This window comes from Corythoichthys intestinalis, chromosome 2, assembly GCF_030265065.1.
Source record: "Corythoichthys intestinalis isolate RoL2023-P3 chromosome 2, ASM3026506v1, whole genome shotgun sequence".
In the NCBI taxonomy this organism is placed as follows: domain Eukaryota; kingdom Metazoa; phylum Chordata; class Actinopteri; order Syngnathiformes; family Syngnathidae; genus Corythoichthys; species Corythoichthys intestinalis.
Genome location: NC_080396.1, coordinates 23,852,638 through 23,865,515, shown reverse-complemented (window position 1 = coordinate 23,865,515; position 12,878 = coordinate 23,852,638). Strand labels below are relative to the sequence as shown.

Here is a 12,878-nt window from a genome sequence, read left to right as displayed (position 1 = left end):
ACCCAAATCCATATCCAAATTCCACCATAATAGTGTCTCTGTTAACTTTAGGGCTGCATTGACTGTGCTCGCCGCCCAATCTATTTAGACTGGGAACGTTCGTTCATTCGAAACAAGAGCATTCACAGTCATTCTGTCTGATCTTCAGGGCATTTAAAGGTCACTTGCTGTTCATTTTAGGGCATTTACAGGTCATTTCCTGTTGAGTTTGAGTCACTGCCTATTGTTTTGAGTGATTCCCAGGTCACTTCCTGTTCTGTAACTCAAACTGAACAGGAAGAAACCTGTAAAATACCCCCAAATCAACAGGAAGTAACTGAAAATCAACAGGAAAATGACCATAAATTGCCCAAAATTACCTCATTGCCTGGCATTGGCTGCCACTACCGGCCATAGACCTTCAATCCATTTGAAGTGGGAGGGATGGGAATGTTCATTTGCTGCCACCCTCCCAGTTCAAATGGATTGGACGTCTATAAGTGATAAACTCATTCAAATTCACAGCAGAAGCTTGTTTTTCTGTTTATTAGTTGTTTGGAGAATATCCTAGAATGATTTAGTGACCAATGTATTGATAATCGTTATATCGCCTTATCGTCAGCTCATCGTTATCGTGAGCTTTGTATCGCAAATCGAATCGTATCTTGAGGTACCAAGAGGTTCCCACTAGTAATATATAATATATAAAATGTATAATTTTGGTTTGACTTATCCTCTTTCGTCTGGATGACATGGCGTCCGAGTTTCCCATTAAGAATTTAGAATTGTGATTTGAATTGAGTGAATTGTCTGACCGTAGTTTTCCACTTTGCCACATTCTATATACTAGTTTAGTTTAAACTTTTGATCTTTTATTTATGTTCTTTTTTTGAACAAAATATTTAAATATTGCCACTCCACATCATGGCATTCTGTTTTTATTCACAATCCGTTCAGTGTCCCAACTTTTCTGGAATCTGGTTTGTCATTTTTCTCCCTCTCTTTCATTGTATGTGCGTCTATCTCTGGCTATGTCAAATGACATTGGAGAACTTTTGCCACATTTGAAGTACTTTTAAACTAACAGTCAAATGTCTTAGCAATTTTAACATACAATGTTTGTTCTTGTGTGCAGCACGCTTGCAGACGGACATTTTTGAGCGGCACACCTTCAAAGGCGACTTCCTGGCAAAGGTCAGAGATCAACACACTTGTCACAGGACTGCTGTCTCATATCTTCTTCTCACTGTCCTCACAAAGCTCACTGGACAACCGTGCGGTGTCTCTTTACCTCCAATCTATAACAGACGTGTGTTTACTGTATCGGAAGTGTGGAATTTCTCGAGTCTCCCTTTATTGAACCCTGGCTTCTCCCATCTGTGTGTGCGCGTGTTTGAGAGTGAGTGATTTAGCATTTTGTATCTACTTGAGGAATGTTCAAGGTGTGTCAGACGGACAGTTTTTTAATCACAAGTTTATTTTGGGTCACTGACTCGGTTATGGTGACTCTTACTCTTCAGCAATGACACAAGAAGAAAAAATAAAGATGGTATCAAGTGGTCTATGCTAGCAATAAGGTCTACCACATATGATTATTTGGATAGTTGAGTAATTACCAGTTATTTTTTATCATCTCGTATATAAATCATTGTTTTCCATGTCAAAAGCTGGTACAGGTAGTCCCCGGGTTAGGAACGAGTTCCGTTCCTACACTGGTGACATAACCTGAATTTCCGCGCAAGTCTGAGTTAACCCTTTAAGTACCCCTGAATACACCCTAAATCTCAAAATAACTATCCATAAACATATATTATATGTCATATTCATGAAATAAAGTAAAAAATAAGATACTGTACGTACCATCGAGACAGTTACGCGACTAAAAAAAAACGACTTCTGAAGACAAAATGGCGGACGAGATATTTAAAATTTAAAGGTTTTTTCTTTTTAATAGCCCAAATAAAAAAAGAGAATATTCATCTTTTTAAATTTTTTTTATTTATTTATTTTTTTTATAAAAATGTCCTGAAAAAGTAAATGTCCATTAAAAAAGAGCTTTTTAAAAAAATTCTCAATTTTTACATTTTTTTGCAATAATAAAAAAGAATATTTACAATTCATAGATACCATTGACAGCGATAGACATCACACAAATGTAACAGATTACCCAGTTAAACATAACATGTAGCTTTTAACACATTCACTGCCATTGGCAGTGATGGGCGCCCAATTAAAAGCCTAAAACATTTTTTTTTTTTTTTTTTGTCAACAATGTCTCTAACCGTTGATAAGTCAATTAATCGTGCTAACCCAATTAACGATGAAACAGTTGCATTTAGAACAATAGCACATTAGAAACTAGGTTTGTTTTGAACACAAAATAATGGAGAGAGACAACTAGTACCTCATTGGTAGACTAACAAATGGGGCAGTATGGTGTAGGAGTGGGAACCTCTTGGTACTTCACGATATGATACGGTTTTCGATACAAAGCTCACGATAACGATGATCTGATGATATGGCGATACAACGAATATCGATACACTGGTCAGGATTTCATTCTATGATATTCTAAAAGCAACTAATAAACAGAAAAACAAGTTTCTGCAGTGAATTGGAATGAGTTTATCACTATTAGACGTCCAATCCATTTGAATTGGGAGGGTGGCAGCAAATGAACGAATGTTCATTCAATTCAAATGCCATCCCTACCACTTCGAACGGATTGAACGTCTATGGCCGTCAGGAGCAGCCAATGCCAGGCAATAAGTAATTTTGGGCCATTTAAGGTCATTTACCTGTTGATTTTTCAGTTACAGTGGGGCAAATAAGTATTTAGTCAACCACCATCTGTGCAAGTTCTCCTACTTGAAAAGATTGGAGAGGCCTGTAATTGTCAACATGGGTAATCCTCTACCATGAGGACAGAATGTGAAAAAAAACCCAGAAAATATCATTGTCTGATTTTTAAAGAATTTATTTCCAAATTACAGTGGAAAATAAGTATTTGGTCACCTATAAACAAGCAAGATTTCTGGCTGTCAAAGAGGTCTAACTTCTTCCAACGAAGTTTAATGAGGCTCCACTCGTTACCTGTATTAATGGCACCTGTTTTAACTCCATTATCGGTATAAAAGACACCTGTCCACCAGAGACAAAATTGTAGACCTGCACCAGGCTGGGAAGACTGAATCTGCAACAGGTAAAACGCTTGGTGTAAAGAAATCAACTGTGGGAGCAATTATTATAAAATGGAAGACATACAAGACTAGAGGTGTGCAAAATTTCCGATTTTTAGATTATTCGTGATTCGGCCGTGGAAGATTCGAGAACGATTCACAAACATCCAAATTCCGATTATTGAAATATGCCAAGTAAAGCGGAAGTACAACACACTCAGCGCGCCGCGCGGTCAATGAGCAACGGAGCGAGAGTAGCTAAACATCATGCTTCTCATTACCCGGCCCCTCGGGTAATGCCAATGCTCAACTCACGGCTCTAGCTGAACTCATGCCACGAGATGAAAAAACACAACAACATACCTGAAGCTGCTACAAAAGTACGTCATCCACATAATGTTACGGTAGATATCGTTTATGTAAGACTAGATGCACTACGGTAGCGGTAGCGTTTGCAGCACATCTACAAAAAAGCTAGATGCAGACGTAGTAAACGGCCGCCATCTTAAAGCAGTACACTTCTCTGCAAGGCTGTTGTAGCGAACCTTCCAAGCAAACCTAATTAACTTTTTATCTAAAATACTCCTAAATCGGTAAAATATTGACTTGAATCTATCTTTAAAATAGTTTTAAAACTTTCACATGTCGAAAGTTGACAAAAGGGAAATTATGGATTAACGGGAGCAATTTTAACAACTTTAACGGTTGATTCACAACATTAAATTAATTGAATGTAGTTTAAAGCTGCTGATACAGAATGGGGACTGGAGTTGTTTATTTACTGTTATTTTTGTATATTTGTTTACTGCTATATGTTAACTTGATACTGAAATAGTAGTTTGGTTTAGCCTGAGAGTATTTTTGAACAATTTTGGAACAAATGTACAAAATATTAAAAAAAAAAAATAATAATAATAATAAAAAGGGGGGGTTGTATCAATAATCGTTTTAGAATCGAATCGGACCATCTGAATCGTAATCGTAATCGAATCGTTAGGTGCCCAAAGATTCCCAGCTCTATACAAGACCACTGATAATCTCCCTCAATCTGGGGCTCCATGCAAAATCTCACCCCGTGGCGTCAAAATGATAACAAGAACGGTGAGCAAAAATCCCAGAACCACACGCAGGGACCTAGTGAATGACCTACAGAGAGCTGGGACTAAAGTAACAAAGGCTACTATCAGTAACACAATGCGCCGCCAGGGACTCAAATCCTGCACTGCCAGACGTGTCTCTCTGCTGACGCCAGTACATGTCCAGGCCCATCTGCGGTTCGCTAGATAGCATTTGAATGATCCAGGAGAGGACTGGGAGAATGTATTATGGTCAGATGAAACCAAATTAGAACTTTTTGGTAGAAACACAGGTTCTCGTGTTTGGAGGAGAAAGAATACTGAATTGCATCCGAAGAACACCATACCCACTGTGAAGCATGGGGTTGGAAACATCATGCTTTGGGGCTGTTTTTCTAAAAAGGGACCAGGACGACTGATCTGTGTAAAGCAAAGAATGAATGGGGCCATGTATTGGGAGATTTTGAGTGAAAATCTCCTTCCATCAGCAAGGGCATTGAAGATGAGACGTGGCTGGGTCTTTTAGCATGACAATGATCCCAAACACACAGCCAGGGCAACAAAGGAGTGGCTTCGTAAGAAGCATTTCAAGGTCCTGGAGTGGCCTAGCCAGTCTCCAGATCTCAACCCCATAGAAAATCTGTTGTGGGAGTTGAAAGTCCGTGTTGCCCAACGACAGCCCCAAAACATCACTGCTCTAGAGGAGGTATGCATGGAGGAATGGGCTTAAATACTAGCAAAAGTGTGTGAAAAGCTTGTGAGAGTTACAGGAAACGTTTGGCCTCCGTTATTGCCAACAAAGGGTACATAACAAAGTATTGAGATGAACTTTTGGAAATGACCAAATACTTATTTTCCATCATGATTTGCAAATAAATTCTTTAAAAATCAAACAATGTGATTTTCAGTTTTTTTTTCCACATTCTGTCTCTCATGGTTGCGGTTTACCCATGTTGACAATTACAGGCCTCTCTAATATTTTCAAGTGGAAGAACTTGCACAATTAGTGGTTGACTAAATACTTATTTGCCCCACTGTATTTCCTGTTGATTTTGGGGTATTTTATGGGTCACTTCCTGTTCATTTTGTGTTACAGAACAGGAAGTGACCTGGTCATCACCCAAATGAATAGGCAGTGACTCAAACTCAACAGGAAATGACCTGGAAATGCCCTAAAATGAACAGCAAATGACCTATAAATGCCCTGAAAATCTGACAGAATGACTGTGAATGCTCTGGTTTCGAATGAACGAACGTTCCCAGTCTAAATGGATTGGGTGTCGAGCACCGTCAAGGCAGCCTTAGAGTTAACTCAGACACTTTTTTCTTTTTTTTTTCTTTTTCTTTTTTATTTTTTTTAGACATTGAGACCTTTTTAAAATAATATCTCGATTCTTGCAGGAGCATATCGATAACCTTTTGGGATACAAAGTATCACGATATATCACCGTTCTGATATTTTGTCAAACCCTCAGTATGGTGGCTACTATTTTTCCTTCTTGGCTGACAACATTTGGTGGATAAACACCGCAAAAGAAGGGAACGGACAAAAACTCAAAATCTTGACTCTGGTGACAAATTCCTCTAGGCAGTGACGAGGGTGCTTTCAGACTTGACTGAAATCGGAAGGTTGATTCGGGGGAAAAAAAGTTTCATTAAAGAGAGACCCACAGACTAGATTTAGCTCTGCGTGAGTGTTAGTGAAGGCGTTTGGTGTTTGTGTGCAGTATTTGTCAAGGTCTACTCACTCTACAACCTTGTGCGCTTTGGTTTCTTGTTTTCCCGTTTGTGTGTCCGACTCCGTCGAGTAACATCTGAATCAAGTGTGAATGAGTCTGCAATCATTCATGAATCGCTTTTAACACACCTTTGCTGGATTGTAATTAGGCTGTCATCAGTGTTGTTAATAACGGCGTTACAATATAACGGCGTTACTAACGGCGTTATTTTTTTCAGTAATGAGTAATCTAATTAATTACTTTTCTCATCTTGGCAACGCCGTTACCGTTACTGAGGCGGGAAAGGCGTGCGTTACTATGCGTTACTAAGTTGGTTGGATAAAAAAAGTCTGAGAGAGACGGACTCACGGAGACGAGAGAGCAGAGCAGGAGCGGGGAGGACGCCGTTGCAAACGCGATGCTAGGTGGCTCCAATCGGTCTTTGTCAGTCACGTGCCCAAACTAGCGGACACGCCTCCATGCGCCATTTTGAGTGTACCACGGATGTAAACAAACCAGAACAGGAGTAGCTCCGACGCCACATAACTTTTTCCAACTTCATCGCTGGATATAAAATAAACTCCCTCGTTTACCTGAGTGTAGCCATAGCCTACAAACTACGCCCACATGATACGGTAGAAATCACATATTATAGAACTAGATGCCAATGACAGACACGGCTGCATTGGTAACATGTTTTAAGGACTACATGCGTTAGTAAACAGCCGCCATCTTAAAGCAGTAAACCTCGCAGGAAGGCTCTGATGTAGAGATCCTTCCTCGCGAACCTAAGTAACTTTTTTAAAAATTTTATTTTAAAATGCTCCTAAATCGGCAAAATCTTGACTTAAATCTATCTTTAAATGATGAAAACTTAAAACTTACACATGTTGATTGTTGAAAGTTGACAGAAGGGAACTAATGCAATAACGGAAGCAATTTTAACAACTTCATCGGTTGATTCACAACTCTAAATGACTTCCACACATAGCAAAGGTTACTATCTAGTTATCGCAAGACCCTTGTGTCTAGTTAAGTGGAGGGTAAAGAATTGGGCTAGGGCCAATTGTTCCCAAAACCCTTTAAACTTCACATTGTGTGACCTATATATATATATATATATTTTTTTTTTTTTTCTTTTGAGAAAAAAAAACATGAAAATTATCACTAGTTACTTTGCCAAGTACCTAATTACTCTTACATTCAGGTAACTGAGTTACTAACGCAATTACTTTTTGGGAAAAGTAATTTGTAACTGTAATTAATTACTTTTTTAAAGTAAAATTAACAACACTGGCTGTCATAAGGAGGTTTGAGGTTATTACGGACGTGTTGACCTGTTAGCACACAAATGCCTTCTCTGTGTGTTTGTTTCCTTTTCCACAACATTTCCATTTCCCTGGTGACGAACGAAGGGGTTCGGGACTGTGTGGAATGGCTCGCGGTCTTTCTCTCAAGCCACTTCCACCCTGTTCGGGTCAACATTGACTTGGTTTTAAATAAGCCTGCCTGACTTGTCCACTTCATTTTCCTCCAAGTGACCAATCGAGATTTTAATTCACTTCCCAAAATGTGCCAGCTGTGATTGAAGTTAAAATGAGGACAGGAAACCTCATCTTTACGTTCAAGCTTCCTAAACATACAAACTCAGTTGTCCTCAATCCAGAGCATTTAGGATTTATTTTGACTTTTGCAGTCCAAGGGCTACATCCTTAGGAAGGATGATGGCACCATCTTACTGTTCGAACGCATTCCCAATATGAAAGCGCCTCAAAATGCAGGCCACAAAATTCTTTGTGGGGCTTCTTTTTCCTGTTTTCAAATGAAATGGCTTTGCTATTCTTGGTGGCTTCCCATATGCCAAGATTTTTTTGCACGCCACTACAGTGGCTTAAAATGATTTGAATATCATAAATGTTGCGTAACAGTTCTGTTCAAGGCAAGGCCAAGGCTGCACGAATTAAAACACAACACAATCAACAAAGCATAATTGCAAAAATCATGTCTGTCTGTACGGCTTTATTCGGATACAATGACTCGCAAAGTCGTAAGTACAATGACTCGCACAGTCGTCAAACTTAATGGGTTGTGGGTTGGGCAGTGGCAGATTGACTTTCGTTTGGTGTCCAGCACAACAGAACTGTTTTTAGCCTGGACTTAAACATAGTAGTAGACGAGACGTAGATGAGATTGTATGATTGTTCTTATCACTTAGTTGATCATTCGTGGAAAAAATTATAACAACCTTTCAGCCTGTGTTGACGTATGGTATAGATTGATACGCCAGCCACTTGAGTGACCAAAATGAGGTGAAATTACAAATTATATTACAGTTGTCAAATGCAGAAGGGCTGACATGGATTTTGTTGTTACAAGGAAATACTACAAAGTATGAGTTTCAGGCGGAAAACAATCAGGTGACTTGAAGTTCTGCTCTGAGACCCCCAATTTGGCCAACTTTCAGAACTGCCTGATATGCATGTGTGATACATCATTGGAAAGCTTAAAATCTCAATTTTCTGGGGGAAGAAAAATTTTCAACAGGAGGGCATTTTAAAAAAATGTTTTTTTTTCTAAAAAGCAAAACCCTATCTGGAGGTGAGAGCACACAAGAGCAGAATTACAGACGCCATGACTTTAACGAGATATTATCGCGTACTTACCTTGTTTCGATCCAAAAACTCCATGTATCACTGAGTGTCAAGATACAGCTGTGAATGACCACAGCTGGATTTTTGGGGGATTTTATGGGTGAAATATTGTAATATAACAAGGGTCACGATGCAGAAATAGCAGACATCAAGGAGTGGTCGAGATGTTCTTTTTCATATACAGTATTTAACCTTTTAAATGCTTTTTTTCCCATTTTTCTTTGTTTGGATCGATTATTTATCATCTCAAATAACGGGGAAAATGCGACAGTAACAAAAAAAATACAATTAAGCGATAGTTATGAGGTCGATATCCGGGACTTTTTTTACAGACCCCATTTTTTTCATTGTGACGTCATTTGTTTAAAAGTTTCAAATATGCGAGTGAATAATTTTTTTGTTGTTTTTTTTTTTTTTAAACAAAATATTAGACATCAATTAGTGATTCTAAGCTAAAAATGACAGACATTTTGAATTATAAATATAATTAATTACTTTCTTTTTATGGCTGGGTTGAAACAAAAGTGGTTGTGCGACGTCTGTAAAAGGGGTTTCCAGAGTAAAACGGACAAATTAGTTAGTTCAGGGGTATAATGCGCCATGAGTCTGCTATGGCAGCATATAGAAATATTGTTCCATCAAACACAACAGTAGTTTTGGCTTAAAATACAGCAGTTTCTTTTAAAGAGGAGTGCAAGAGCAGAAACTGCTTTTTCAGTCTTGTCTGTGTTTTCCGCCATAAGCAAAAATAGTATTTCATTCTTTTTTATCGCAATAAAACATTTGGGCAACATGATTCCATTTCTTGTTTTATTTAAAACGATTGGTACATGTGCAAAACAGGTCAGTAAATCACAATTTATAAAATTATTGGAAAAGGGTTAGGGTTAGGGTTGGAGCCTCGCCAAACTTTCACCCAACATTACAGCCTCCAGACGGGCTTATCCCGCTGTCCTCGGTAATTCCAGCTCCAGTAGCGTATCGTGAAGTTGCTGCAGTTAAAGAGCTCGTAGTTGGATCTCGGGATCAAGCTGACTGTCTGGCGCAAAGCGAGCCACCGCCTCCAGCCGCAGCCTCTTGGCCGCCCCCGGGTAGAACGACGTAGTCTAGATATATGTCCATCAACGTACAGTAAGTGTTGCTGTGAGGCACATCAACTTATCTTCCCTTGCCTAACAGCGTTTTGCACCTGTAAACAAACGGGGGAAAAAATTTATTTATGCGTTGACATGATTGTGCCATCTACACGTATTGATAGCAACAGGCTGTCAGCAGATACAGTAGTTGTAGTAAATAATATTAAAGATCATCATAATTACAATCATCATTGTAATAACAATATCAAAGGTAACAAGCCGTTTCATACACAAGATTTTAGCTTTAGTATTTTTGGAGCACCGGAATGCAGGGATAGGAAGAACATACCTTCCATAACACAGCAGCAACATGGCTACAAAAAACGCCGGTCTTTGTGGTGGCACGAACTTGTTTTCACATTTGCCTTCATGAACATGTTGTCCTCCCTGATGGCAGATGGATGCAGTATTTCCAAATTCTCTTTTTTAAGGGATTTTAATGAGTAATGTTATTCCAGCTCCACTGTTCTTTTGATGTTTTGATGACAATCCTGGATTGTAGACATTTTTTAAATTTACACAAAGTCACTTTTACTTTAAAATTTGCAACATCTTTAATAACTAGTGCTAATGTTGTCATGTTTAGTGTTGCAACGATTAATCGATTAACTCGAGTAATTCGATTAGAAAGAAGCTTCGAACTAAATTTTTCTGCTTCGAGTATTTGTTTAATTATAGTAGCGTTGTAATGGATTGTTTTGAAAGTGTTTGCATTAATTTTATTGATTTGGGTGGATACATCTCCCTGTCGTGACAACAGTGAATATGACCAAACTCATTTAACATGGCTGAATCCATCTGCTCCCTGTTAAGACCATTATTGTTTTTTTGTTTGTTTGAGCTAATGTGTTTTTAATGCATTTGTGATTTGGTTCATAGGTCTATTTAGTCATTTTTTTGTGGGAATATGTGTTTGAACGTTTTTTTAAAAGCATTGTAAAAACAAAACAAAAAAAACGTTAGCATTTTATAGCATTTAAGGTAGTGGACTTTTTCTATGCAAATTAGCCAAATGTTCTCTTGTACTTAGATCCTCATTTTTAAATACCATTTGAGGCTAAGCTAAGGTATTTTAATGTATTTTTAAATGAAAGTGCAATTATGCATAGTTTGCAGAAACTCAGGGATTTAATGTTTGTATTCACATTTGATGCTCTTTAGAAGGTGCAATCTTAGCAAGCCTTTGTTTTACATCTCCTAAACTTTTTCAGCAATGCATTAAATGTTCCTAATCTGATTACTCGATTATACGGACTAACTAGTTGATAGATTGATTACTAAAATAATCGCTAGCTGCAGCCCTAAGCATGTTAAACAAAAGCAAAAGCAGACACATTTTCACTTCATTTCAACGATTTAAATGCATCATCACTGAACTCCACCTTAAATTTATGCGATCTGTCTCACTAGTCATATCATCAAGACTGCTCCAGGGTTTAGCTATATGGACATGAAAAAATAGCTTCACTCTTTAGCACAGGCTCTGGGCTCCAGCACAAGACTGGGCCCTGAGGTTCTTATGGGACCATGGGTCACATGGAACCAGTATGCCAGGCATACTCCTTGGTACTAGACCAAAGTAAGATCTGATTCTAAAGTCTAATCTCTGAGTGAAAAGAAAACCAGGGCAAAGTACTAACATGATTGTACACTTGGTTCTCATCGGGATCTCAGAATTGACATTCTTGGACAGTATGTTCAAAGATTGGGAAAAAAATGGTGCCAGAATAGAACGTTTTGGGTCCTGTAAAACTATCTGCCTGACCAATAATTTTCTCTTCATTTGAAGAGACTTTCTGTCCTCAAGGACTTGAATCGATACAAAGCAGTGCAAGCGATTCCTTCTGACAATCGTAGCATTTGGACCCAAGAGGAATGACTGGGACTTAAGTCTTAACAGCACTCCTCAACATTTTTGGGGACTTGATTGGTTTCAAAGCAACATCTAAATGGACCAGCACAAAATCCCCACAATGCTGAATGTAGTTGTTGTAATTAGGGATAGGTTGTTTCTCCTAACAAGTGAAGACAATCCTGGAAAAATTGTAGATAATGACACTCGGAGTGTATCACTTATAGCCAGTCTAGTACTTTTGCTTTGGTTTCTGTCATCGCAGAAAAGCCCACTTCACATATATAGGTTGTTTGAAATGGAAGACAGAAGTTCAGTTCTTTTTCAGGCAATCTGTGGATGTTATGCCATGATTTTAATCAAGAACGCCAGGAGACCAGTTGCCTGAAGCATACTTTCATGGCCAACACTGTCATTTGCAATTTCCAACAGTGGTTGGCTCGTCTTCAGTTGTCTCATCATCTGACCAAAAAGTGGTAGCAGTTTGTAGCCCTGTGATTGGAGACCAATGTTAAAATATGTTTGATAGCTATGCTTGGCGGTACAAGTGGTCTCTCCATTTGTCAGTGAAACAAAGGAAGGCAGACCTGTATATACCATCTTAAACATCTAGAGCAGGGTCGGCAACCTATGACACGCGTGTCAGCACTGGCACGCAAAGAGTTAACCAGTGACACGCGAGCGCATGGCAAAAAAACAAGAAAAACGTGCCTTTTTACCTGAAATTCAGACATTTTCTGTTGCGCGCCCTGTTATTTAAGCCACACACACATCCAAGGGAATTCCTGTGTAAAGAGACATGGGATTTACTCGCGTCATTGCTTTCACGTATAAAAAGATGTCCCGAGAATGGAGCGGGTTGGACGCTTTCACAGACTTGTCCCGTATTGCCCACTGGCGCTCTCCGTGCGGGAAGGGCCGCTGGCGCGATTTTATAACCTCTGACATTACGTCATTTTTGGTAGGCATCGACTGTCACAATGTTGGTCAAATCGTGTTTTATTCCAGAGTCAGCGTTCCCAACGTCGTAACTGCAGCCAATTCAATCTCATCAAGACTGTATTTAAGAGTGTTATTCCCCCACCAAGATCTGCACCCGCGGCTCCACCCGGGCTGGTATGGGGCTAGATCAGTCTTCTAGCCCCACACGCCTGCACCTTCCGTGGGCACCACGAGAGCGAGCCTCTCTCTCCCCGGGGAAAGGCTTGCTCCTAGCGGCTCCACCCGGGCCCGCGCCCGAGCCTTCTGTGCGCACCGCAAGAGCCAGCCTCCCGGGGGCCGCGGCGG

General features: G+C 39.4%; 1 protein-coding gene across 1 annotated transcript in view; it reads left to right on the top strand.

Annotated features, from left to right (window-relative positions):
- nhej1 (nonhomologous end-joining factor 1) overlaps positions 1-12,878 on the top strand; it is a 47,168-nt gene that overhangs the window by 11,402 nt on the left and 22,888 nt on the right. The window contains exon 5 of the mRNA XM_057829476.1: positions 1,115-1,173. Within this exon, the coding sequence (XP_057685459.1) occupies positions 1,115-1,173 (59 nt within the window). The remainder of the gene's footprint in view (positions 1-1,114; positions 1,174-12,878) is intronic.